Here is a 26,062-nt window from a genome sequence, read left to right on the forward strand (position 1 = left end):
TGACGTAAGTTCCCCGTAACAGTAATCATATTAGTTGCATTGTGTTTACGCTTATTTTCAGTTGCACATCAGTAGTGTATGTTGTAAAGTGGTGTTAGAATTCTGGCGGGCCACTTGCCTAGAGCTTACACGCATGTTATCCACAACGCTTTGTAGAACATGTTCTTCCAGAACTTGGTTCGGCAGCCTTCTGCATGTATTCCGTCAAATGACCCAGTATCACACAGGCGAAAGCTGCTGCAAAGGTTTCATGATGTGGTTGCTGTCTGTGAGGGAATCTTTCGTGGTTGATCTATGCAATCTCTCAACCGTTCCCATTTGCTTATCCATAAGTAAATACCATCTCTGTTTGTTCCTGACGCTGGTTCACTTCTCTCATCATGTTCTCTCATTATAACATCACTTAGCTCTGTTTTAATACAACACGTCTTCTCATTTACAGCATTCTGCCCAAAGACAGTTCTTTCACTGCAAACCCAGCATTCTGTAATATTTTCTATTTTCTGCCTTTCTCTTAGTCTCCGCATATGATCCATATATCTTAATGTCATCTATCATCTGATACCTTCTTCTGCCCCGAACTCTTCTCCCGTTCACCATTTCTTCCAGTGCATCCTTCATTAGGCAGTTTCTTCTCAGCCAGTGACCAAGCCAATTCCTTTTTTTCTTCCTGATCAGTTTCAACATCATTCTTTCTTCACCCACTCTTTCCAACACAGCTTCGTTTCTTATTCTGTCTGTCCATTTCACACGCTCCATCCTTCTCCATATCCATGTTTCAAATGCACGCTATGGAAATATCGATTAGCATGGGTTCCAACAAGATGGTGCCACTCCACACTGCTAATTCAACCATGGCACTGCTGCATGAACTTTTCGGCGATCAGATCGTCTCCAGAAGAAGCGACTTCCCTTGAGCTCCTCATTCACCGGATCTCAGTCCTTTAGATTTTTTCTTGTGGGGCTACATGAAAGACAATTGTATGCAGAAAAAACCTCATTCAATTTTCCAACTGAAGAGAACAATTGAGTAGTTTGTGTGTTCAATTCCTGTATTATCGCCGCGCGAGCCGGAGTAACGACGGGCAGATCAAAGAAAAGGTTAACAACAATAACAGACCTGTCGATTGCATACTATTCTAAAGCGATCCTGGATTGCCATTGGCGGCAACCGGTTTTTTGTAGAATATGATTGGAGCGGTGGGACTAAAAGAACCACAATCACAAGCGACAAACAATGACTTATAAATATCAAAGACTCGCCGGTTGTTACTCCGGCTGGCGCGGCGATAATACAGATATATGAGGAAGTTGTACAACATTTCGGCATACGCTTAAATCAGTGCCATGCTCTAAGACAGTGGTCGTCAGCATTCGCTGAAATTGGTAACGGGTAAGAAGTGTATCGCAATATGCAGAAGGAAGAAGTAAGAAGCATCCCTGCCTGTAGCACGGATGCACGCCAGTGTAATGTCTTATCCGAGGGTAAGAGACGCTAGCCCGAGGGTGTACTGTGCTGATGACCGCTGCTCTAAGAGATGGCCATGTTGAGAATGTTGTTGTTAATAGATAACATTTCCACCTCTGTTTTGTAATTCTATGTCAGAGCTGGGCAGCAAGAGCAGATTCTACTCTCTCACGGGGAGCCATGTGATTTCTCTTCATCCCCTTTCTTCCCCGCCGAACACCGCGCAGCGTTGATTCAGTGACGGATGAATAATAAGCGTCCCCGTTTAGAGTCTAGATCCGCTCTCGACGCCCAACCCTGCTCTATGTCCATATAATACTTCAATCTTTAATAGTTTAGAAGAATGTATGTTTTAAATCAGGTAAATTTTATTGTCGCACTCAGTACTAGCTGTAGCATGTTCCGACACTGAGACACTGTTGTTGACATTCGAACACAACCAAGTACCAATAGGCACTCCTGGCGCTGAGTCATAATTTCAAGGTCGCGAATCCAAACTTTGGCATCACTGGTCTAGAGCAGCCGTGGCGAAAATGTGATCGTGCGCCGAGCCACTGTATAAACTGCAACGTGCATAGCACCTATGGAGGGAGGCGGACACCCGAAGGGGAAGTGAAGCAACTGTCTGACTTATTAACGGATTTTAATTTTCCTTACGTCCAGCACTTAAATATAATTTTATATAGTATAAGGTTACAAACTAATGTTTAGTACGTATAACGAAGAAAGAAATCAATAATAAAACATAGGATACATTATCACAACCTAAAATTAACTGTCTTCAGAATATCTCTGCGACAGAGTTTCAAAATCAGGAATTATGTCACTTACTGCCAGTCGTAGTTGATCACGAAGGTATTTGTCTGTCAGTCGTGATCTAAATTTGGTTTTTATTACTTTCATTGTTGAAAATAATTTTTCACAAACGTAAGTTGTAACGAACATGGCTTCAACAGAGCAAGCAAAAGAACGAAGCTTCGGATATTTATTTTTCGGCAAAGATTTGAAAAGTTCAACATTTGTCAAGTCCTTACATCTAGCTTTCATTTAACATTACATTGTAAATCTGTGAGTTTAAATTGAAGACCTAACCGCATTATTCGTACATCTGCTGAAAAATGGTCGACGTACAGAGATAATAATAAATACTTAACCTTTTAATGTTTCATGAGTGAACATGACTGCCATTTTATGTAATACTTGTGAACAAATCATACATTTAATATTCTCATCATATTGGCAGCAAAAAAATGCGTCCTCCCATCCTACTTGGAACTTTCGTTTTTGTATAGGTACATGGTTTCGAGAGAGACATTACGACGATACGCCACTCGCAGGTCAGAGACAAATACAGGGACATCATTTTATTTTTACTTGCATTTTTATTGTACCTGCATTTCTGAATGTACTTCACTCTCACCCCTTCACTAATGTCCTTGCTCCCGTCAGACACACAAACTTACGGCCGCTGTTGCATTCGAAGTCTTCAAGCAGTGAAGTAAACACTGCAGTGTATAGTGTGTTTCAGAAATATGATTGCGTTTTCTATAGAAGAAAGAACCTATTTTAATAATATCGTACTAAAAAATTATATTCAAGAAACGATAAATTCAATTTCAGAGAATATGCTTCAAAATGTTTTTAATAATATGCGTACTGAATTGAAGCCTGAATTGTAATGAACGGCAACCATTTTCAGCAACTTGTTTAAAAATTCAGATTAGCTTTTTTTGAATTGAGGTGGCTAGAAGCAAAGGAATGCTAGTGACATTTGTAATAACATGAGTTAAGTGCATCCAGTGTAAGCAAAAGTATCTAACATTTTAGTGGCAAAGGGATATTTTAATCGCATCACTAATTAAAATTTAAATAAAAAATTTCACCGATTTTGCGAAAGCTTAAATATTTAAACCCCATTTTCTCAAAAGTAACTTAAGTGCACTTACAGCCCTTTACTTATGACCCCCTCAATTTAAATGCACTCTCTATATTGTATGATAACATCAATAATTAATATGCTAAATAAAGTAGACATTACATAACGAACATAGCCGCCTGAAAAGTTGAGTTTTTGAAAAAAAATATTACTACTCTACTGTATTTTGATATATTCCGTAAGAGTGATGATCAAACTGAAAATCGTAATATCGTATTTCCCTACAACATAAATGGATACACTACTTTTCTCTCCTCCTATACCTAGTAAAATGATTTGTTTACATATTGCACTAGTAACATCAAACTCCTGTAATGGAAGGGGGCAACAGTGTTTCCGAGTATAGCCAGGTTAATGTTAAAAATGTTGGTAAAAATAAAGTGATGTCCCTGTATAAATGGAACGGAGTTTGACTCCAGTGAGTGAGAGGGTGGGGGTTGGGGGAGGTAGAAAGTAAGAGAAATGGATAGCTATCATTGCGAGTCACATTTTCGCCACGGCTGGTCTAGAGAGACTTCGTATAAAACAAATTACAGATATCATGAAATTCAGTTTGTAATTTGACCAATTAATATTTTTTTCTTGCAGGAGGAGAACACGGTTTGGGCATCCCACCAGCGATAAAGTTTCCAAATTTTGACGAAGCTACAGGAATTCAAAAATTTCCATTTAGAACGCTATGCATGCTATGTGCGATAGCGACCCATATGCTGGTGAGCATGATGGCAAGGCTTCTGTTTGAGAACAGATACCTTGACGCAGGCAGGTGGGACTTCTTGAACGCCTTTCCTCACCTCAGGACTGTTAACAGTGACTCAATATTTGACAGTGGTAACAAAGAAGCCAGTAAGATACCCATGGCAGGCTCTTACCAGAGCGTAGAAAAGCTTGGAATTACAAACCCTGTAGTCATAACAGATTCTGTTGATGACGTCAGAAGCAGCAATGGACGATATCGTGACCCTGCGTGTAGATGAAGTTTTTAAAAACTAGAAGTTATACGAACTTAAATTTATACAGTATTTTTTTACCAACTGTGAAGTATTGATGCATTGGAAAAATACTATTTTAATTAAGACATTGTTTGTTTGCAAGATTCAATAGGATTTTGAACGTTCCAATGTTTGAACACGTAAATAGTAATATGCGTTACAAGAGCGGTATGTTGAAGTTTTCATGTTCGAGGAAAAGTTTAAAAAAGCGAAACGTAGTTGAGCTTTTTTAATTTCCGAGAATTGAAAGAAAACATACCGCTCGTGTATCGTAGATTATTTTGTGCGAAGATCGTTTATTACATACCTGAAAGAGGAATTTATAATTAGTTGCAATGACATCTCCATCTTGGTTTCTGTTCAATGACAGCAAATTTGCAAAACATAAATATCTATCTTCAACATTGTTGCTTTAAAATGTTTTCTGTCTTCAATATTGTTGCTTTAAAATACTCCAGCAGGCAGTGATATACATCTGTCTCCCCCCCCCCCAGTCTATAAATGCGAACTTAAAACAAACGGCTTCCTTAATGTTACATGCATCACGAAATGCAGTAACTTTAGTGGAGTTGTAGAGTTTACTTTATTTTTTTCAAATATTTAAAAACAATAATTGACAGTGCAATTTAGGTGAAATTGCAATGATAAGTTTCCAATTTATAATTGTGTATCGTAAATTATTTTGTGCGAAGATCGTTTATTACATACCTGAAAGAGGAATTTATAATTAGTTGCAATGAAATCTCCATCTTGGTTTCTGTTCAATGACGGCAAATTTACAAAACAAAAATATCTATCTTCAACAATGTTGCTTTAAAATGTTTTCTGTCTTCAACATTGTTGCTTTAAAATGTTTTCTGTGTTTACTATACTCCAGCAGGCCGTGATATACGTCTGTCTTTTTTTGCCCCCCAGTCTATAAATGCGAACTTAAAACAAACGGCTTCCTTAATGTTACATGCATCACGAAATGCAATAACTTTAGTGGAGTTGTAGAGTTTACTTAATATTTGCAAATATTTAAAAACAATAATTGACGGTGCAATTTAGGTGAAATTGCAGTGGTAAGTTTCCAATTTATAATTGTGTATCGTACATTATTTTGTGCGAAGATCGTTTATTACATACCTGAAAGAGGAATTTATAATTAGTTGCAATGAAATCTCCATCTTGGTTTCTGTTCAATGACGGCAAATTTGCAAAACAAAAATATCTATCTTCAACATTGTTGCTTTAAAATGTTTTCTGTCTTCAACATTGTTCCTTTAAAATGTTTTCTGTGTTTACTATACTCCAGCAGGCCGTGATATACGTCTGTCTTTTTTTTTTTTTTTTTTTTGCCCCAGTCTATAAATGCGAACTTAAAACAAATGGCTTCCTTAATGTTACATGCATCACGAAATGCAGTAATTTTAGTGGAGTTGTAGAGTTTACTTAATTTTTGCAAATATTTAAAAACAATATTTGACAGTGCAATTTAGGTGAAATTGCAGTGGTAAGTTTCCAATGTATAATTATTACTATGTTAAATGTCTCTAAAAATAATATGTTAAAAGCCTAAAACAGTAAAATGAATGTCGCGCTTAAGCGGTAAGAAGAGGGAAATTGTTATGTGTGTTACGTTGGGAATAGTGAATGTGGTATTTCACATTTACCGCGTATTGGTTTTGTGCGGAAAACCAAGCAAATACGCACGATCTCGCACAAAATAACATACCAGTACTGTATAGACAGAATGCTACAACAATAGTTAACATGTCACAGTACTGGAAATCTATAATCTTTAATTTTTCTTAATGTAGAATCCAAATTGCGACTGAAGGAAGTTACAAATTTTAAATAACAAAATTATTTTTAAATACAGGGAGATCAGATTATGTGTGGACAGGAACGACGGGGTTTTAACTATGCGCTGCTGACGCTCTCGCGGCGGGGAACAGACACTGTAGAGTAGCGGTGATACAACCGTACAAGTTTCCGTGACTTTTAAAAAAAATGTCTTACCAACTTTATTGATAGAGGTGGTGAAACTGACCGTCTTCTTTGATCACACATTTATGGCATCTCTTTATGAAATGTCCCATAACTCGCTGTAGTTCTGGTCGATTAATGCTGTTAATTTCGTGACAGATATTACGTTTCAGTTCTTCCAGGGTGCGTGGGATACTTCGTCATGGTGGGGTATTTCATGAAGAATATCAGGTTTCTCAGCACTCCAATAACGTGCATTACGATGCTGGGTGGGCACCGGTCCCATACACTGACCAAAATTTCATGAGAAAATTTCTTCCCCTATGAGGACTCGAACCAGTGCGTATTCCGTAACGTGAGTCCTAGGCGGGATGCCTTAGACCGCGACGCCACGGCGCGGGACATATTATATACTATCTTATATTAATTAAACAAACTGATATTTTATCATTTATATTCTGTTATCGTTCTTTAGTGATTCTGTATAAATAATATTCAAGTTATTTATATTCTATTATCGTTCTTTAGCGATATAAATAATATAAATTTAATATTAGCTTTGGAACAATAATATTGCGTAATACTAGTGTTAGATTTTTCAGTGCACAATGTTGCCAGGTTTTTGTTTCGTTATAGCGATTCGATATGAGCGCCATGTGTGACGCGATAAAAATCGACACGATATTCCAATTCCTGCCACACTTGGAAAACATGTCAGATATCACTAAGGTTGCCAACCTTCCCTATTTTGCGAGATCTCCTGTATTTTCCCCTAATTTTTAACAGTCTCTCAGCTCCCGTATGTTTCTTCTTTTCTAGCATTTTGCTTCCTTATTTTTGCATAATGTAAAAATCTTTGTCCTAAACATTTGATTTTGACGTGCATGATGATTATATGATGAATTAATTTTTTTGTTCAAGATAAGCAATACAATTTCCAGTCTTTGTAGAGATAATGCTTGCCAGAAACAGTTTTTACGGCCCACCAGTTTAAAATCAAACCATGTTAATATTATAAATTTGTAAAAATTAGCGAATTTTGTTCTCCCAACAAATAAATCGATCTGGTGGGGGTAAAACTACAGACTTCCTTCCTCATTTTAATTTTAGATTGAAATACTGTGATACCAGAAATGTATTTCTGCGACTCATTATTTTACCATTCTTCCTGTAGTCAATCCGGGAAAATCGTGTGTGAGCTAATACTATTTTCCATTTTGGTAATTTCTTATTTGTATGTTTATCTACCATGAGCATTGTGAAAGAAATGGTTTTAGTCTACATTGTTGACTGTGAATTACTGTTACAGAACTTTGTGTGTAAATAAAAAAGGAAAGTAGTTCACTGAATATTGTAACGATCTCTGAAACAATTGAAACCTATTTTAGATGTAAGGATAAGTGAAGACATGCCTAACCTTTGTTGGTAATATAATAACAATAACCACTGCCATCGTGATCTAATACAGGCCGTAAGGCAGACCACGTGACTCGCTTAACAGCTGATCGCGAAAGGCGGTCTTTCAACCATATGAATTAGTTGCAGTGCATGAAGAATAACATATATTTCTCTGAAATGCAGTGTAATTGCGTCAGTAAAATTTTTAACAGTGATTGTGAGACACTTGAGACACAATTTACTTGCAATTTAAGGTATAATATTATTTTTGGTGTGAAAATTACGTTGTTGCAGGCAAAGTTCGTATGTGTAATACCTGCCTTTATTTCGATTAAATATTGCGCCCTTATGTGGTTAAGCGAAATTTTGGTCTTATAAACACTAGGCTAAATATGTGTAATAATATATACGTGAAAGTGAAACATTGACTGGCATGTAAAGTAAGTTGTGATTAGGCCTAAGTGCAGCGTTACCGATGTTACTCTTGTCTAATCCATTATTGTTAGTTTACCGTATTTGTCTTATTAAGTTTAAATTATTGCGTCCTTTTTATTTGTGAATAACCTACATTATACGAGTAAATAATACGACGTTTGATAATATACACAATTTGAACTAAAAACGAGATACATATAGTATATTACGAAAAATTATACCCTATAGTTTTTATTACTGTTACAGTATCTAACAATTTTCAGTTGCATCGCACGCATATTTTAATGTGTTGAAGTTATAGGTTATGTTTATTCTATCAGTACTTGCCTTATTTCCATATTCGCAATTATGCATTATAATTAAGCATAACGCTACGTATAACTTATAAATGCAATTTGTCTACACTTCAATTGTATTTATTCGTTTCAGACGATACTCCAGTCTGAAGTCTGATTAGTTTAATATGTTACTAGGTCTAAACTAGCGCTGAGGTAGTTCCCTTCGTATTCATACATCTTGCATATACAAATTAGTTCGGTTCGTTCAGGATTTTAATATGCCTTGCTTATAGGATCAAATGCATCTCCACAAAAAATAAATTCAACTGTTTTCAGTTCAGAAATTACCGTAACTAAACCTCAGCGCTACTAAGTAATATAACGTATGTATATTTCATATGAGGGACTGTGGTGAATTTTCTACCTATAAGTAAGGACGACAACCGTGTTCTGAAGTTTATCCTAAAAATATATTATTCTTTATTAAATCTCAAAACCGTTTTCGTTCTCAACTTAAGCCTAAAATGTTGACGCAGATAGGTTATGTTAACATGGTAAATTCTCTTCACATAAAAATAACACAGTTTTATTTATTATTCCTGCCACATTATGCAACACATAAATGGAACCTATGCACATATTACATTGAATAAAAATTTAATTGTATTATTTATTTGTTCCCTACTATATTGGGTTGTAATGAATTGTATTTATCTAACCTACCAAATTAACACACAACTGTACATACACTAATTTTATAGGAGGGACTGTGGTAAATTTTGTACCTACAAGTAAGGAAGGTAGACGTGCTAAATTAAAATCACAATATAAATAATTCTTCTTTATTAAATCTCAAAATAGCTTCCATTCCAAACTTAAAATGTTGATGCAACCAGGTTATGTTACCATGTAAAACTCCGTTCACATTAAAATAACACAGTTTTGTAATTATTTCTGCAACATATTATGCAATAAGAAGTGTGAAGGGGTCTTATACACACATTACACTAAATAAAATTGAGCGCCGATACGCTATAAAGTAATATATTTCACTCAGCTCCGTATACTCAAATAGAAAAGCCCGACTCATCGAGTGACGTCACACAACCTGCATTACGGCCTGGTCTAGATCACGATGGCAGTGCAATAACACAAAAAATAATATAATATTCGTATTACAAACATGATACGTCCTATTACTAGTAAAACCGATTAAGTCCACTTTTTATATAAAATAAGTGAAGTACAGTCCCCGACTTGTCTTTCCTTGCTCTGTATTCTAGTAAAATCGAATAAGTCCTAAATGTTGTAGACAACAAACCAATTACTTTATTTAAAGAATTTATTATGATTTTGTATGCATTAATAAAGTTTTGATTGCTGTTTTTACAAAACTTGCATTACTGGACTTAACTGGTTTTACCAGTAATAGGACGCATGTAGGTTTATTATTGATATTTGATAACATTACGTTGTAAATATGTGATAAGCGACAAAGGAGACGCTAGTGTAATTAGGAATAAGATCTTGTGTAATACATATCAGGAATTACAAACGAATTATATCTTAATTTTATCTACTGAACACGACTTTTCTATATTATCTAACACTGATAACCCAAATTATTAAAGTGAACTTAACCTAAATCTGTGAAGTTCCTAATTTGAATAAAATACTTGACGTCGAATTGCATAGTTTCTTGCAATGCAGATTATTATAAGTTTATTATTACTGTGAACGGTAAGTATTCCACTTCAAGTGTGAAGATTAGTGTAGTCCTCCACAACACTTATACACAATATCCAGTTGTACTGTTTGTCAAAGCCAAATATTTCAGACACGTGGGAGAGGAAAGAATGTTACAGCTGTTTTCAAATGAATCGAACTGCCACTGTTTTATGTAAATGCTCTTCTTCCTGCTGGCATATATAGGATGAACGGTTTTCGTAAAACAAATGGCATTCATAAGCGGTGCTGCAAATTTTGTGATCTTGAACTACAGCTAGGCTACAGTGAAAAATTTCTTGTATTCTTACATAGGCCTATTGCATATTGTATTATAACATTCATGTCCAACATAATATGAAAACGTTATATTTGCAGTAAGCCTATACAATATCATTAGCTGCCTCAACATTCAAAGCAAATATATTTCAACATTTTGTCAGCAGCTAGTTTATTTATTGTTACTGAAAACCGTGGCTAACGAGAAAGACAGGCTTCGTCATGAATCGGAGTCACGTGGTTATCATGGTCTAGTCGTCTAGTCATGGCCATCTTGACAATCGCCTAATATAAATACATGTTCAAAGTTCTAAAAAAACAAAGGAATTACTATATTAAACTCATGTTAAACGTGCTTTTATGTATAAACTTGTTCAATGTAGGCCATGTTATGACTATGAATGTGACGTCGCGCTGTAGCATGCTGAAAACATGTCACCAACAGTGCGTTCATTGTTTCGAAAGAGTATTGATTACTATATAAAATAGGCTGCTATGTTTTTGTAAATAATTACCTAGTCTATGTTTAGTACATTTTTCTTGAATTATTGCCAAGTTTGATAAAAAATGAAATGGGCCAATACGTTACTTTTTGAAACGGGTCAATAATAATTATTCACGTTACTTCTTGAAATGGGCCAACAATATTACTCACATTACTTTTTGAAATGGACCAATAATTATTCACGTTACTTTTTGAAATGGGCCAATAATATTATTCACGTTACTTTTTGAGATGGGTCAATAATTATTCACGTTCCTTCTTGAAATGGGCCAACAATATTATTCACATTACTTTTTGAAATGGACCAATAATTATTCACGTTACTTTTTGAAACGGGTCAATAATTATTCACGTTACTTCTTGAAATGGGCAATAATTATTCACGTTACTTTTTGAAATGGGCCAATAATATTATTCACGTTACTTTTTGAAACGGGTCAATAATTATTCACGTTACTTCTTGAAATGGGCAATAATTATTCACGTTACTTTTTGAAATGGACCAATAATTATTCACGTTACTTTTTGAAATGGACCAATAATTATTCACGTTACTTTTTGAAATGGGTCAATAATTATTCACGTTCCTTCTTGAAATGGGCCAACAATATTATTCACATTACTTTTTGAAATGGACCAATAATTATTCACGTTACTTTTTGAAATGGGCCAATAATATTATTCACGTTACTTTTTGAAACGGGTCAATAATTATTCACGTTACTTCTTGAAATGGGCAATAATTATTCACGTTACTTCTTGAAATGGGTAAATAATTCAGGTTGCTTTTTGAAATGGGTCAATAATATTATTCACGTTACTTTTTGAAACGGGTCAATAGTTATTCACGTTACTTCTTGAAATGGGCAATAATTATTCACGTTACTTTTTGAAATGGGTAAATAATTCAGGTGCTTTTTGAAATGGGTCAATAATATTATTCACGTTACTTTTTGAAACGGGTCAATAAATTATTCATGTTATTTTTTTAAATGGGCAATAATTATTCACGTTACTTTTTGAAGTGGGTAAATAATTCAGGTTGCTTTTTGAAATGGTCAATAATATTATTCACGTTACTTTTTGAAACGGGTCAATAAATTATTCATATTATTTTTTGAAATGGGCAATAATTATTCACGTTACTTTTGAAATGGGTAAATAATTCAGGTTACTTTTTGAAATGGGTCAATAATTAATTAATTGAAGGGTTCAGAGCCATAATGGGCCAAGCGCCATTTATTAAAAACGAAGAAAGCAAGAGTTAAAGTCAAGTGAATACCTTAGTTTAATAAAGATTGACATATCATTTAGTTTTAATGTGTATACTTTATATTACTTGCTATACATTTCCATTGAATTATGGTAATAACTTCATTTTAAACCTTGTTTTCTACGGTTTCAGTAAATGGCGCTTGGTTCACTATGGTTCTGAATTATTCACGTTACTTTTTGAAATGTGTCAACAATTATTCACGTTTTACGTTTTGAAATGGGTCAATAATTATTCACATTACTTTTTTTAAATGAGTCTGTAATTATTCGCGTTACTTTTTTAAATGGGCAGTAATTATCCATATTACTTTTTGGAAAGGGTCAATAATTATTTCCGTTACTTTTTGAAATGGGACAATAATATTATTCACGTTACTTTTTGAATTCGTTCAATAATTATTCACTTTACTTTTTGAAGTGGGCCAATAATTATTCACGTTACTTTTTCAAATGGGCCAATAATTCACGTTACTTTTTTTAATGCGCCAATGTTTATTCAAGTTGCTTTTATTTCCTGATTTATGCATTGGAATGACTGTGTGTTCTATAAATTATTTGGATAGATACCTTCAGGTGAACATAGATTAAAAATTAAGATCAAGAGAAATAAAAAATACAAGCTTCTAATACAAAAAATAGCATCTTCTGCGGACCTCTGGAAAAACAACTAAAGAAGGGACTAGTGAAGTACATTGTGTAGAGTGTGGCATTGTATGAAGCAGAAACACGGACATTACGACGAAATGAAGCGATTAGAAGAATTTGAAATATGGCTATGGAGAAGAATGGAGCGTGTGACATGGACAGATAGAATAAAAAATAAAACTGTGTTGTAAAGAGTGGGTGAAGAAAGAATGATGCTGAAACTGATCAGGAAGAGAAAAAGGAATTGGTTAGTTCACTGGCTGAGAAGACACTGTCTACTGAAGGCTGCACTGGAAGGAATGGTGAACGGGAAAAGAGTTCGGGGCAGAAGAATATATCAGATGATAGACGACATTAAGATATATGGATCATATGCGAGAAGACTAAGAGGAAGGCAGGATTGGAGAATGTTGGATTTACAGTGAATGACCTGCCCTTGTGCAGAAAACTGTGTATGTGTATGTATGGAAATATTTTAGGTCAATTAGCTTTATCCCAACTCTTAAAACCCTACTAATAAGAGCAAAGTGAAAATGTTTCTTTACCCCACTGTGGTTTGACGCAAAAATTCTGTAATAAAGGCAAAAGATTGACTCCAGTGAAGCATGTATTCCAACCATTTATACTTGCTACACGAATTCTCTTGAAAGACTTTTTTCTCCTATTTTACAACAAAATAAAGGGATGTTTGCAAATAGAGACCGTTAATCTGACGAAAAACCCTTTTTTTTATCTGTGTAGCCATCTGCCGAGAAGGGATAAAAACTTCGACTAAAATAGCAACGACATGTAATTATGGATAAAATCATTAATTTTTCTCAGAAAATATTTTTTTCTTTCTGTACTAGTACGGATTGTGCAGTTTCATTTGTAATTTTATTACAACAAATACAAAATAAGCAGAGGACACAATACATCTACATATGCCGAACACATAACTAATGCTAACCACACATACAATAACATAAATACAGACATGGAAATCCTACACATACAAACCAAAAAATAAAAAAACTCAACACACTAGAAAAATATTAAATATACAGACACACCAAAACACACCCTAATCAAATCCTCAACACACAGATCAATTTCAGAACACACACACTAATCGACTCCACTTTTCAACACGCAAACGCACCCCTACAACAGGCAGCGAAGTCGAGATGACGCCGTGGGATCTAGTAGGCTCTGCTGATGGTGTGAAGGAGCACCGAAACAGCTGTAAGCCACACGTGGTTATATAATTTAACACTAGTAAGGTTGCCATTTAATCAGTCATTTAAAATGTGTTTGTTTGATTAAAATGATGTCCTGTAATGTCTGCATTATTTATTCTCTTTACAAATTTCAAGAGTCGTTTTGAAGAATACATCTTTATTACATCACCGTATGTATGACAACAGCGTGATTCAAAATCAGGAGCATGAAAATGGCGTTAATTATTTCCCTAATTACTGATACTGGACACAAGATCAGTGGCTATAAAAAGAAAAAAAATGTATGAGACGAGTGGCTGACAGTAAACAAGGGCAAGTCTGTACAATATGTAAATCAGTGGGAACACTAGGACCAGCAAAAACACAAAGTTCGAAATTATCTTGTGAGTGGTGTGAAGGTATGGCGAAACAAAAGAGAAAAAAAAACATCAATCGATTAGGAAGAAACTTTCTTGACATAAACTACCGGCAACTCATATTACTGTATAATTATTATAGGAACTGTTGCTGTACAAGTAAGTATGAGATTAAATAACGTAGGACGAGTGTTAGAAACGACACGTTGGAATCGTCTGTGAGAGCCATATGGAATAATTACCGTGCTCTTTATAAGCAATTTCATAATGCGTCTGTAGACTTTAAGCACGGGAAGGAAGAGAGCTCAATATTCTGGATTGATAACAATACTAAGCTACATAAATTTTGTTCTAAATATGGGACTTCTGCTCAAAGCTTTAACCCTTAAATTGGCAATGTATCCTATAGGGTACAATAGGTTAATAGGCTATATGCTGTAATTTTAATAGAACAATAAAAAAAATTGGTAGGAAAATTAAAATTTTACAATACTGTAATATTGCACAACATATAAAATATGGACATTGCGATAGTTGTTTTCTTTACAGTCCGACACGGTTTAATAAACTAGTGTCAGAAATGAAGTTCTGCCAATTTAAGGGTTAACACCGTTACCATGGATAATCCATGCCGTTACAATTACACAAATAACAGAATTTGAATACTTGATCCATGACTTGGCCTTAAAATTACAACAAAATAAAATCACACTGCCTGAAGCACATCATTTAGTTTATCTTTAGTATCACGTCTTTCAATCAATGACAAATAATCCAGGTGAATATTATTCTGAAGTTCTAAAGGCATTAAGACGGTTGTGTAATGCAATTTTCATATAATTATGAAATGTTTGCCTGTTCTTGTGTGAAGAAATCGGACTAATCATCAACAAGGTATTATAAAAATGCATTACTTTATGAGTTTATGGAATTCAATATCTGTCTTCATAGTAACGAAACTAATTTCCATATTAACAGATTGTAGCCTACACAGTTTCTTATACTGTGGACTGTACCGAACCGAGAGTTCATACGCTGCAATTAGATAACATTAATTAATTCATTCATTCATTCATTTATTTTATTCCATAAATCTTACATGAGCAATGAAGCTTTAAGATGTGGAACAAGTCAAAATTTTACAATATTACAATTACAATTTTTACAAATTTTTATAGTTTTATAATTTAGTAATTTTCTACAATTTTTACAATTTTGTGCAATTTTTTACATTTTGGCGAGATGTAGTGAGATGAGGTGAGGTCCGAGGATTCGCCAAAATATTACCCGGCATTTGTCTTTTGGTTGGGGAAAACCTCGGAAAACCCCAACCAGGTAATCAAATCAAAGGGGGGGGGTAATCAAATCAAAGGGGTTGATGCCAAGGACTCGTATCACACGGCGTAATACATTTCGTATCAAAATGTTTCGTATTTGGTATTCAGTATAAGTAGTATTTTCTTCGTGTATTCGAGGCTTATTAATGATCTCATTCCTTTCTTTGTATTTCTGTTTTGGAATTAATAAAATTGACACTGTCCTTACTCTTCCGTTAAGTTCATCCCACAGAAGTGGACACACATCTTTGTTTTAAATTTACAAATTTAACTGAGAGTATTATTATTCTTAGCATGCAGGCTTTCACGGCCGGTGTCTAGTTGAAACAGAGCTTCCGGGCTAAGATGCCGTGGTCTACTGGTGCTGACGTTACCAGACGTTTCGTCTACTTCTACGGCAGACATCTTCAGTGGTTAGGTATCCTCGGTCGAAGTCTTCTGCTCGGGATACCTGTAGCTGTAGACGAAACGTCTGGTAACGTCAGCACCAGTAGACCACGGCATCTTAGCCCGGAAGCTCTGTTTCAACTAGTATTATTATTATTATTATTATTATTATTATTATTATTATTGTTTAGTCAACTGTCCAAAGACAGGTCTGAACCTCACAAGTGATACCAAGAAGGAACCATTTATGAGGCAACTAGGCCAGGAGATAATGGGGTAAGGTGGCCAGTTCCTGTATTATTATTATTATTATTATTATTATTATTATTATTATTATTATTATTATTATTATTATTACACAGTAAGCCTACTATTAAATTGCTGTAAAGGCAGGCGCTGTTACAACCAAGGAACAGAGCAATAGTGTGTATAGGGCAAACAAAGATTACGTGAGGTTGTACATTCTTGTGCTAGTAGTGTATCGGTATAACAAAGTTTTATTCACTCTATAGGCTATTTATCTCGCAGATTATATCATTATTTTCATCTCAAGATTACCAGTAGTGGGGGAAAATGCAATATATGTGCCTATTTCATTCATTTTTGTATATTAGAAGCCTGCGGAGACGAAAAGGAATGATTTCTTATGTTTTTAATGTGCTGTACCGATACAATATAAGCATCTCAATCTTTCTTTCTTTTAACCTATTATCCAACGATGGTACTCATATAGGGAATCTCAAACGATGTAGACATTTTTTCATAGCTAAAAATAATATATTATCTTTGCATATTGGAATTAAGGTCGTAAAAAGTATGATACTCCTATGACGAGTTTAACGGGTCAAAGAATTATACAATATCGTTTCTTACGTACAGTATTATATTACAACACTACGTAAGCAACGGTAGATACATTGAAATTCCCAGTTACTGTGCTGGATTGCTACCGCGCATTCTGTTGGGTGTACTTGAAATTACAGCCACCGTGACTTGGATTTTCTGGGATTTTCCATGAGGCAAGAGAAATTATTTGACTATATTATGGCTAGCCTGTAACCAAAAAGTGAACAGTGCACTGGCGATTATTCTCGACAGACGACACTGACATGACATGTTATGGTGGTTTAAAAGTGTTTTAGTGATATCTTGTACGTGAGATATTATTCTGAAACATGGATCAAGATCAATATTTCTACGACAAACACTCACCTAGTGACTTTGTGAGTGATCCAAACGGGCGACTCAAAGCACTTTCTGATTACGGGAATTCTGTGGAAATTGACAATAACATTCCTCCTAGAAGGTGGGATTTACATCTGTTTTTATTTTATATTGAATATATGCGTACATTGTAAGACATAATGTGGTTTAAAGAAGAGTTATAAACTCAGTATGTGTATCATAATGTAATAATAGTGTAACACAATCGTTTGCTACGGTAGGTGGTGACTATGATTTATTCGTGTTTTCCATCATGGTACTGCTCCAGTTATGCAGTGAAATGACTTCTCATATCTAGAAATGGAGTAAATGCTAGAGTAATACGGAAATGTAATTTATCGGAAAATATATGCAGAAAGCTTTTTGGTGTTGTATTGGAATATGAACTTCAGTTTATGAGAACATTCTGCACTTTAATCCGTATGCCGAGTTATGATTCATGTTATGTACTGATCAAGAGCATATTCTGTATTTTTTAAAACTAAATGTATAAGTTCATTATTATGTATTATGCGATACATTGCGTAAGCCCATATTTCGTTTGTATCTGATAAAACGCCTTTAAGATTAATTTAATATCCATAAATTTATAATGATTGTGTCATTGTTAGTTATGTTATATTTATTGCAATATTTCAGGTATTACAGATCTGGATTGGAAATGGTGCGAATGGCGAACGTGTACTTGGAAGAGGGCAGTTTGGAGAATGCTTATATTTTGTACATGAAATTTATGACGTAAGTCCTTTTGCATTCACTGTGTGTAACCTATATTACATGTGTTATTTATATTTGTGTTGCAACACGGATTTTGTTATTATAGTAGTACGGTAGCCGTGGTTTTATGTGTATGATAAGGAAATTAGGCTAAACTAGCGCTGAGGTACTTGGCTCATACATCTTCCATATACGAATCTTTGACAGGTTAGACTTGGTTAGTTCTGGTTTTCGCTATACTTCAGGATACCGGTACCCCGTAAGTACATATGTACAAAGACTGTGCAAATTAAAAGTGGTTAAATTTCAGAACACGGATTCCTTCCTTTAGCCCATCTCTTACTTCAAAATTTCAACCTTGTGCACACAAAATAAATTGACACTGAAAAGTGTCTTTTCGTAAGCATGATGTTGCACATTTGACAAACGCAGACAAATCTGCTCTTTTTAATATTTTAAGATATAATTGTCAGTGAGGAATCCGTATACTGAAATTTTCCCCAATACTTGATTTAATGCATAACAGGCATATGTGAAAATCTGGCGGCTCCGGTATAGTGCACTTATTCCAAAATACCTTGTAAATTGAACGATTTTCACTTCCAAAGTCACCGAAACTATCTTAGTGTTAGTTTCACTGGAAATTACTTAGATAAGCCTGGAGGAAATAAAATTAATGTGTTTAAACTTGAATATTGGTAAGCACCATCGCAGCACATGATAAATGCCATGAAATAACTGATATCTGTCACATCTTGGAGAAATCTGTGACAGATATCGGGACTATCTGTCACAAACCTTGGCCTGTTAACCCTCATCAAACCTTCTTTAATCTCGTTACAAACTTCGATATGGTGCTGTTACAGGTTAAGTGGTGTCTACTCCTATTCAAGTTTGGGCCGTTAAACTTCCACTTTTTATACCTAGAAATGAATAATAGTACAGGTCTATTTTTATTTTGTTAGGCTATTCTACAAGACATGGGTACATACTCCAATAGCTAAGTAACAGAGACTGAGGATTTTGACAAGGTTAGAATGGGTTAGAGGAGAGGATATGTAAGTGACAGGAGGCTGAGGACTGTGACAAATTATTTTGAGTGAATAATTTCAAGGAAAAACTGTTTCGGGCCGGGTATCGATCCCGGGACACTTCACTTGGTGCACGAATGCACAGAAATTGTGTGCACTCACAGTTTGGTTCTGGCATCTTGTCAGCCCATTTGAGTTGTGTGGAAATAAAGGAAAAATTGTGACTGTGTCGTGTATAGTTCCTGGGGTAGCTCAGTCGGGAGAGCATTTCTGCACTAAGCGAAGGGTCCCAGGATCGATACCCGGCCCGGAACAATTTTTCCTTGAAATTCTGCTTTATAGGGAGCTACTACCTGAAAGGCAGATTTGCATATTTTGAGTGAGTTAGATGAGGGGATAACTATGTGTATATGTATTTATTCACACTGCAAATAGATAAATACCTGGTGGCAGTGGTATGTAATTACACTCAATTCTGTGATTTAAAAAAGGGAGGGAAAGCATTTTTTTTAAATACATAGAAATATAACTTTGTTGGGTGCCCTTTCGTACAGGGGCAGTAGCATTTCGTCTAGAGTTAGAGCCCAGTTTAGGTGTGTGTATTAATCGAAAAAAAATGTCATATAAAATGCGTCCTATTATCAATATTTATAAACGACGTACGCCCTAGTTCAGAACCTATAAATTGTCTAATAAATATACGAGGTCACTCAATTAGTCGCAATTTGAAAGGACAGGGACCTCTCAAATTGCAGATTTAGATTTCACGGAGCTTATTCCGACGGCCTTCCCATGCTTTGTCATCGAACAACAGATGACAGCGTCTCGCCATCCTAACGGCAAACACCAGCCATCTCCTCCTCTCCCCGTTCCGTGATCACTTGATCAAATCTCAGTCCCCCTCGCGTATGTGGTACCTAAGAGGTTACGTCCAATTTCGACTTCCCCTTCAAAATTTTCTAGAGCTCCTTCAGTGGAGCAGCGTAACCCGGAGTGAGACTAGTGGCCAACAGGCTTGGAGCTCACATATTTAGTTTTGTATAGCCCCCTACCCCTTGCAAGGACGCGTTTTGCGTACCTTTTAAATTTGTCCTCCCAATTCTCTTTCGATTTTTCGAATATTTTCTAGCCCCTAATTTTCAATTAATACACACATACCTAAACCGGTCTCTAACCTTAGAGGAAATGCCACTGCCCCTGTACGGAAGTGCGCCCCTTTTTTTGTTTCTTAGTAGAGAACCCTGTGTGCTTGTTAAACCGTAATTTCTGTAGCTAGAAAGTAAATTAAGTCCACAACATATTTTCCATATTTTGTTGATAAGAAGAGTCACAGTCATGGAGTCGTGACTTTAATCTGACTATTACACTCTTACTATGTCATACTACTTTTGACCAATAAAACGGTACGAAAGGACGTATTTCAACCAATCATGGCTGCTTATCGCACAATTTTATCGCGTCCCTAGCATTTGTTTAATTTTATCGCGTCCCTAGCATTTGTTTCTTTGTTTGCCAACATTTGAAACTGCGCTGGTCTGGACGTCAAAATATATATATATATATATATATATATATATATATATATATATATATATATATATATATATAAAATTACAAACCACTCCAGTCGATGCACAGCAGTTTCAAATATGACTCTCATTGGCATTCAAGAACAAGGATTAATAAAAATCACTGATCATACCTATGCATCTTCTGAAATCCGATTTACAAATAAATGAAGAGCACCATTCGGAAATCCTGAATAAGTTGAATACACCATGTAGGCCTAAATCAACGAGTTCCACTTCTATTACGCACACGTCCAATATAACATCAATTGAATCACCAACCACATTCAAATTTGAAAATTGTACATTCAATAATTATTCCTTTTAAAATTATTCATTCGGAAATCCTGAATAAGTTGAATACACCATGTAGGCCTAAATCAACGAGTTCCACTTCTATTACGCACACGTCCAATATAACATCAGTTGAACCACCAACCACATTCAAATTTGAAAATTGTACATTTAATAATTATTCCTTTTAAAATTATTCATGTTTATTTTTTATGTCATCGTCGTTAATAAAACTTTTCTAACACTTGTGTATATTAGTTAGGTTATGTTATAGCTTCTGCTATATGGTATTATGGATAGTCACGTATCAGAGATGGTTTAATATTAAGATTTATTGAAAAGTAATCATTACACTGTCTGTATAAAGACACTACTGCCATCTAGCATGCATCTAGCGTAATATTTGTAATGTTGAGATGGTACAATAATACATTTGAAGACAGTTGTATTTTCGTAAGTCAATTAATATTTTATTGTATTGGAGTACTTCGTTACATCTAATCTTTATATACTTTCTTCTAATCGTGTAATAGTCAATTAAATCCCACTCGAGTTTTGATTTTCTCTAGATAAATCAAAACGTCTAGTGAGATTACTGTTGACTAAACAGTATTCTCTGACGTCATAGCCTACTATATAACTCCACTTGGATTTCTTACATTCACATTAGCAGCAAAGAAAGGACAAGGTGCTTTTAGGGAAACAGTAATACAGTAGTAATAATTTATTTACCATTGATTCAAAACTGTTAGCCTCAAATTTTTAAGGAGATAGGCAAAAGCCATTGGGTCTTACATTTGGTTCTAGGTTCCCCCTTTCGAAATATAAATACATCAATTACAACAAACGAAAATTCACATGTTCCATCCAAGAACGTGTGTTGTGGAGCTGATTTTCTAATATTCAGAAGTAAACTGAATGACTTCACAAAAGTAATACGAGTAGAATACATTCCCCACAAACATATTATGCTTTTGTGTGAGAAAATATTGGCGTTACCAGGAAGTGATTTGGAACATGATAAGCAAATGCTAATATCTTTTACTTCAGAAAATTTTTATTTTACGTTTGTTTCATGTTTATTAGGTCTTGTATTAAAAATCATACTTATATTTCAACGGGTCAGTTCAGAAGGGAAACAACTCAAAATATAAAGTTTTGAGATAACTGAATTTTAAAGCTTCATGTTGCTCTGAAAAATCTAATTAATACACTCTAATTTGAAACTTATAGTATGCATGAAACATTAATAGAATTTGAAGTAATTTCGGGATTCTTTTATTATAGGATATCGCTTAATTTTCGTAAAGTTTGACAAACGATTCTAATGTCACAACATGGCCGACGTAAACCAACATGACGAGTAAATAAAACTCACTGAGATATCACCTCAACTAACCCACTAACCTTTTCACATAAGTTGACCTCATGTCACTGAAATATCACCTCAACTAACCCACTAACCTTCTCACATAAGTTGACCTCATGTCACTGAGATATCACCTCAACTAACGAACTAACCTTCTCACATACGTCGACCACATGACATCACCCCATTCTCCAATCTAGCCAACATATATTCTCATAAACACACTACCGATATCCTATAGTCATATAGACCCATTTTTAAAAAGATAGGCGAAAGCCATTGGGTCTTATATTTGGTTCTAGGTTCCCCCTTTCGAAATATAAATACATCAATTGCAACAAACGAAAATTCACGTGTTCCATCCAAGAAAGTGTGTTGTGGAGCTGATTTTCTAATAAACAGAAATGAACTGGATAACCTCACAGAAGTAATAGAATATATTCCCCACAAACATATGTTTTTGTATGAGAAAATATTAGTGTTGCCAGGAAGTGATTTGGAACATGATAAGCAAATGCTAGTATCTTTTACTGTAGAAAATTTTTATTTTATATTTGTTTCATATTTATTAGGTCTTGCATTAAAAATCATACTTATATTTCAACGGGCCAGTTCAGAAGGGAAACAACTCAAAATTTAAAGTTTTGAGACAACTGAATTTTAAAGCTTCATGTTGCTCTGAAAAATCTAATTAATAAACTCTAATTTGAAACTTATAGTATGTATGAAACATCATTAACAGAATCTGGAATAATTTCAATGATCCTTTGATTTTTCACAGCAACATAAAGCTTTAAAAGGCAGGTTTCTCAAAACTTTAAATTTTGGGTTGTTTCCCTTTTGAACTGATCTGTCAATTTTTTTTTTTTTTTTTTTTTTTTTTTTTTTTTTTTTTTTTTTTTTTTTTTTTTCACTTCTCGTGGGTACTCACCTTGTCGTGGTGAGGGGGCTTAAACTTGTTGTTTAAGCTAACAAGTAACAAAGAGGTACCCACATAAGCTGCATTACCACCAACGCAGTCCCACTATATTTTTCACTGTTTATATTCATGGAGTCCGTCAGTGTAAAATTCTCCGGAGGTAAAATAGTCCCTCAATCGGATCTCCGGGTAGGGACTGCACTGAGAGATGCCAAAAATCGTACTAAAGTACTTATTTGGAACACCAAAAGTCACACTGTCCAGTCAATCAGAGCCAAATTTAAGTATTGAAGGGCGGCCGGGAGCTCAGTTGGTAGAGCAGCTGGCTACGGACTGGAAGGTCCGGGGTTCGATCCCAGGTGGTGACAGGATATTTTCTCGTTGCCAAACTTTCAGAACGGCCCCGAGGTTCACTCAGCCTCCTATAAAATTGAGTACCGGGTCTTTCCCGGGGGTAAAAGGTGGTCAGAGTGTGGTGCCGACCACACCACCTCATTCTATTGCCGAGGTCATGGAAAGCATGGGGCTCTACCTCCATGTCTCCCAAGTGTCTTAATGGTATGTTACGGGGATACCTTTACCTTTTTTTTTTTACTTCTTTAAGTAGCCTATTGAAAAGAAAATCAATTACTTGTAGTCATGCTGAATTGTTCCATTATGGGAATAAGATCAAGGTTCAAAGAGTACATTCTTAGAACTGATAAGTCATAAGAATGCAAATACAATAATGGTAGGGTATATTGTCATTTGAATAGCGTGAAATAAGCATACTGACTAATTCAGATGCTCAATGGAATATGACTACATCAGAAATGTTCTTCTCAAAACTAAAGAACAATAACATGCTTCATTTTTTTCATATAGTCCAGTTTATGCTGTAAAACTTGTTCAAAGCAGAATTGCATGAGACCTAAATATTTTTCTGAATTTGACAAATTTCCACATTATAGAAAACTACTCAAATCTTAAATTAAAATCATCAGTACCAGTTGCAGAAGACACAGCCCTGCAGTATATATTGACTACACCCCAACTCTGGCTACTAGCAACAGGCGTCTATAATGAACACCGATCAAAATACCCCTCATTTCTCGTGAAAAACAACTGAATAGGCTACAGTAAACTATAGTGGACTTTGTTGTCAGCAAACAGCTGGATACATTAAGAAGATTGATTGATTGATTGATTTTGGGTTGTTTTCCTTTTGAACTGATCCATCAATTTGTTTTCCAGTTCTATAAGTATTGAAAAGAAAATCAATTACTTGTAGTCATGCGGAATTGTTTCATTATGGGAATAAGATCAAGGTTCAGAAAGTGCATTCTTAGAACTGATAAGTCATAAGAATGCAAATACAAACGGTAGGGTATATTGTCATTTGAATGGCGTGAAATGAGCTTACTGACTAATTCAGATGCCCAATGGAATATGACTACCTCAGAAATGTTCTTCTCAAAAGTAAGAAACAATAACTTGCTTCTTTGCTCTCGCTAAGTGGTTTTATATTTTATTTTATCTGTCCTAGTATTCATTTTATTATTGTAAATATTTTTGTTTTATTATTATTATTATTATTATTATTATTATTAATTAATTAATTAATTTGTATTACTATCTTTGTATCTCCGTTACGGTTGTTTTATTATTATTGTTATTATTATTATTATTATTATTATTATTATTATTATTATTATTGTTACTATTATTTCTATCATCAACATTATTATTGATCTCTGTAAAATTTTGTAGACTACTGGACTGTGCCCGAGCATGAGCATATGCTTCATTTCGGATATCAATTCATATGTATCATTTCAAATGTGTTGTTGTTGTTTTCTAATGCCAGGCATTTGACCTCTTGCACTCCAATATTTTTCAAAGATATTGTCATGGTCAGCCACTGACGCACAGATTTTGAGGTGTTCTGAATCCATTTCTTGATTTGAGTTGCACAATGGACAGTTAGGAGACTGATATATTCCAATTCTATACAGATGCTGGGCCAAACAGTCATCGCCTGTTGCCAACCTAAATGTCATTTCAAATGTAAATTGTGAATAAATTAGAATTAGATCCCCCCCCCCCCCCAGTTTATACAGTAAAACTTGTTCAAAGCAGAATTGCAAGGGACCTAAATATTTTTCTGAATTTGACAAGTTTCCACATTATAGAAAACTACTCAAATCTTAAATAAATTGCATTAAGAACCTGTGTAATATGATATGATACACAATGAGGTTAGTTGGAGACGCTCGAGTTTTCGTCCAGAGCTGGCCCGGCTATCAATGTGTTGGTTACCGCGAGAAACACAATCACATCTCCAGCACTGTTACAATGCTTAAAAGTTACTGTATTTACCAAGCTCACCCGTTCCTCAAAATGTCCTCCATTTACTGCAACACACATTTGACATCTTTTTATGAAAATTGCGGTCACTCTCACTAGTTCTTCAGCACTGATAGAATTTATTGCATCTCTTATATTCTGTTTAAGTTCGTTTATGGAGTGTGGTTTCTTGCATTCTGTAGGACCTTAATTTAAGTAATATTACTGCTACACAAGCAGAACTTTTGCTTATACCAGTTTCCTGCGCTAAACATCTGAAGGATTATTGAAGGGTATGTTCCAATCTTTCACCAGTCTCGTCTGATTTCTCTTTCAACAGAACACAGCGTTCGTTTTTCAGTTTTTCATCATTTACCTAACCTGTCCACATGAACTTCTTATAAAGCC

At 34.9% G+C, this 26,062-nt stretch overlaps 2 protein-coding genes across 2 annotated transcripts in view; both read left to right on the plus strand.

Annotated features, from left to right (window-relative positions):
- Positions 1–10,062, plus strand: part of LOC138698532 (high-affinity choline transporter 1-like) — a 152,067-nt gene extending 142,005 nt beyond the window's left edge. Inside the window, exon 13 of the mRNA XM_069824530.1 lies at positions 3,993–10,062. Coding sequence (XP_069680631.1) covers positions 3,993–4,381 — 389 coding nt within the window. The 3' untranslated portion in view covers positions 4,382–10,062. The remainder of the gene's footprint in view (positions 1–3,992) is intronic.
- Positions 10,063–17,268: 7,206 nt separating this feature from the next.
- The window catches only part of LOC138698533 (STAM-binding protein), a 34,440-nt gene continuing 25,646 nt past the window's right edge, over positions 17,269–26,062 (plus strand). The window contains exons 1-2 of the mRNA XM_069824531.1: positions 17,269–17,513; positions 18,071–18,169. Coding sequence (XP_069680632.1) covers positions 17,383–17,513; positions 18,071–18,169 — 230 coding nt within the window. The 5' untranslated portion in view covers positions 17,269–17,382. The remainder of the gene's footprint in view (positions 17,514–18,070; positions 18,170–26,062) is intronic.

Source organism: Periplaneta americana, chromosome 4 (genome assembly GCF_040183065.1).
Source record: "Periplaneta americana isolate PAMFEO1 chromosome 4, P.americana_PAMFEO1_priV1, whole genome shotgun sequence".
Classification (NCBI taxonomy): domain Eukaryota; kingdom Metazoa; phylum Arthropoda; class Insecta; order Blattodea; family Blattidae; genus Periplaneta; species Periplaneta americana.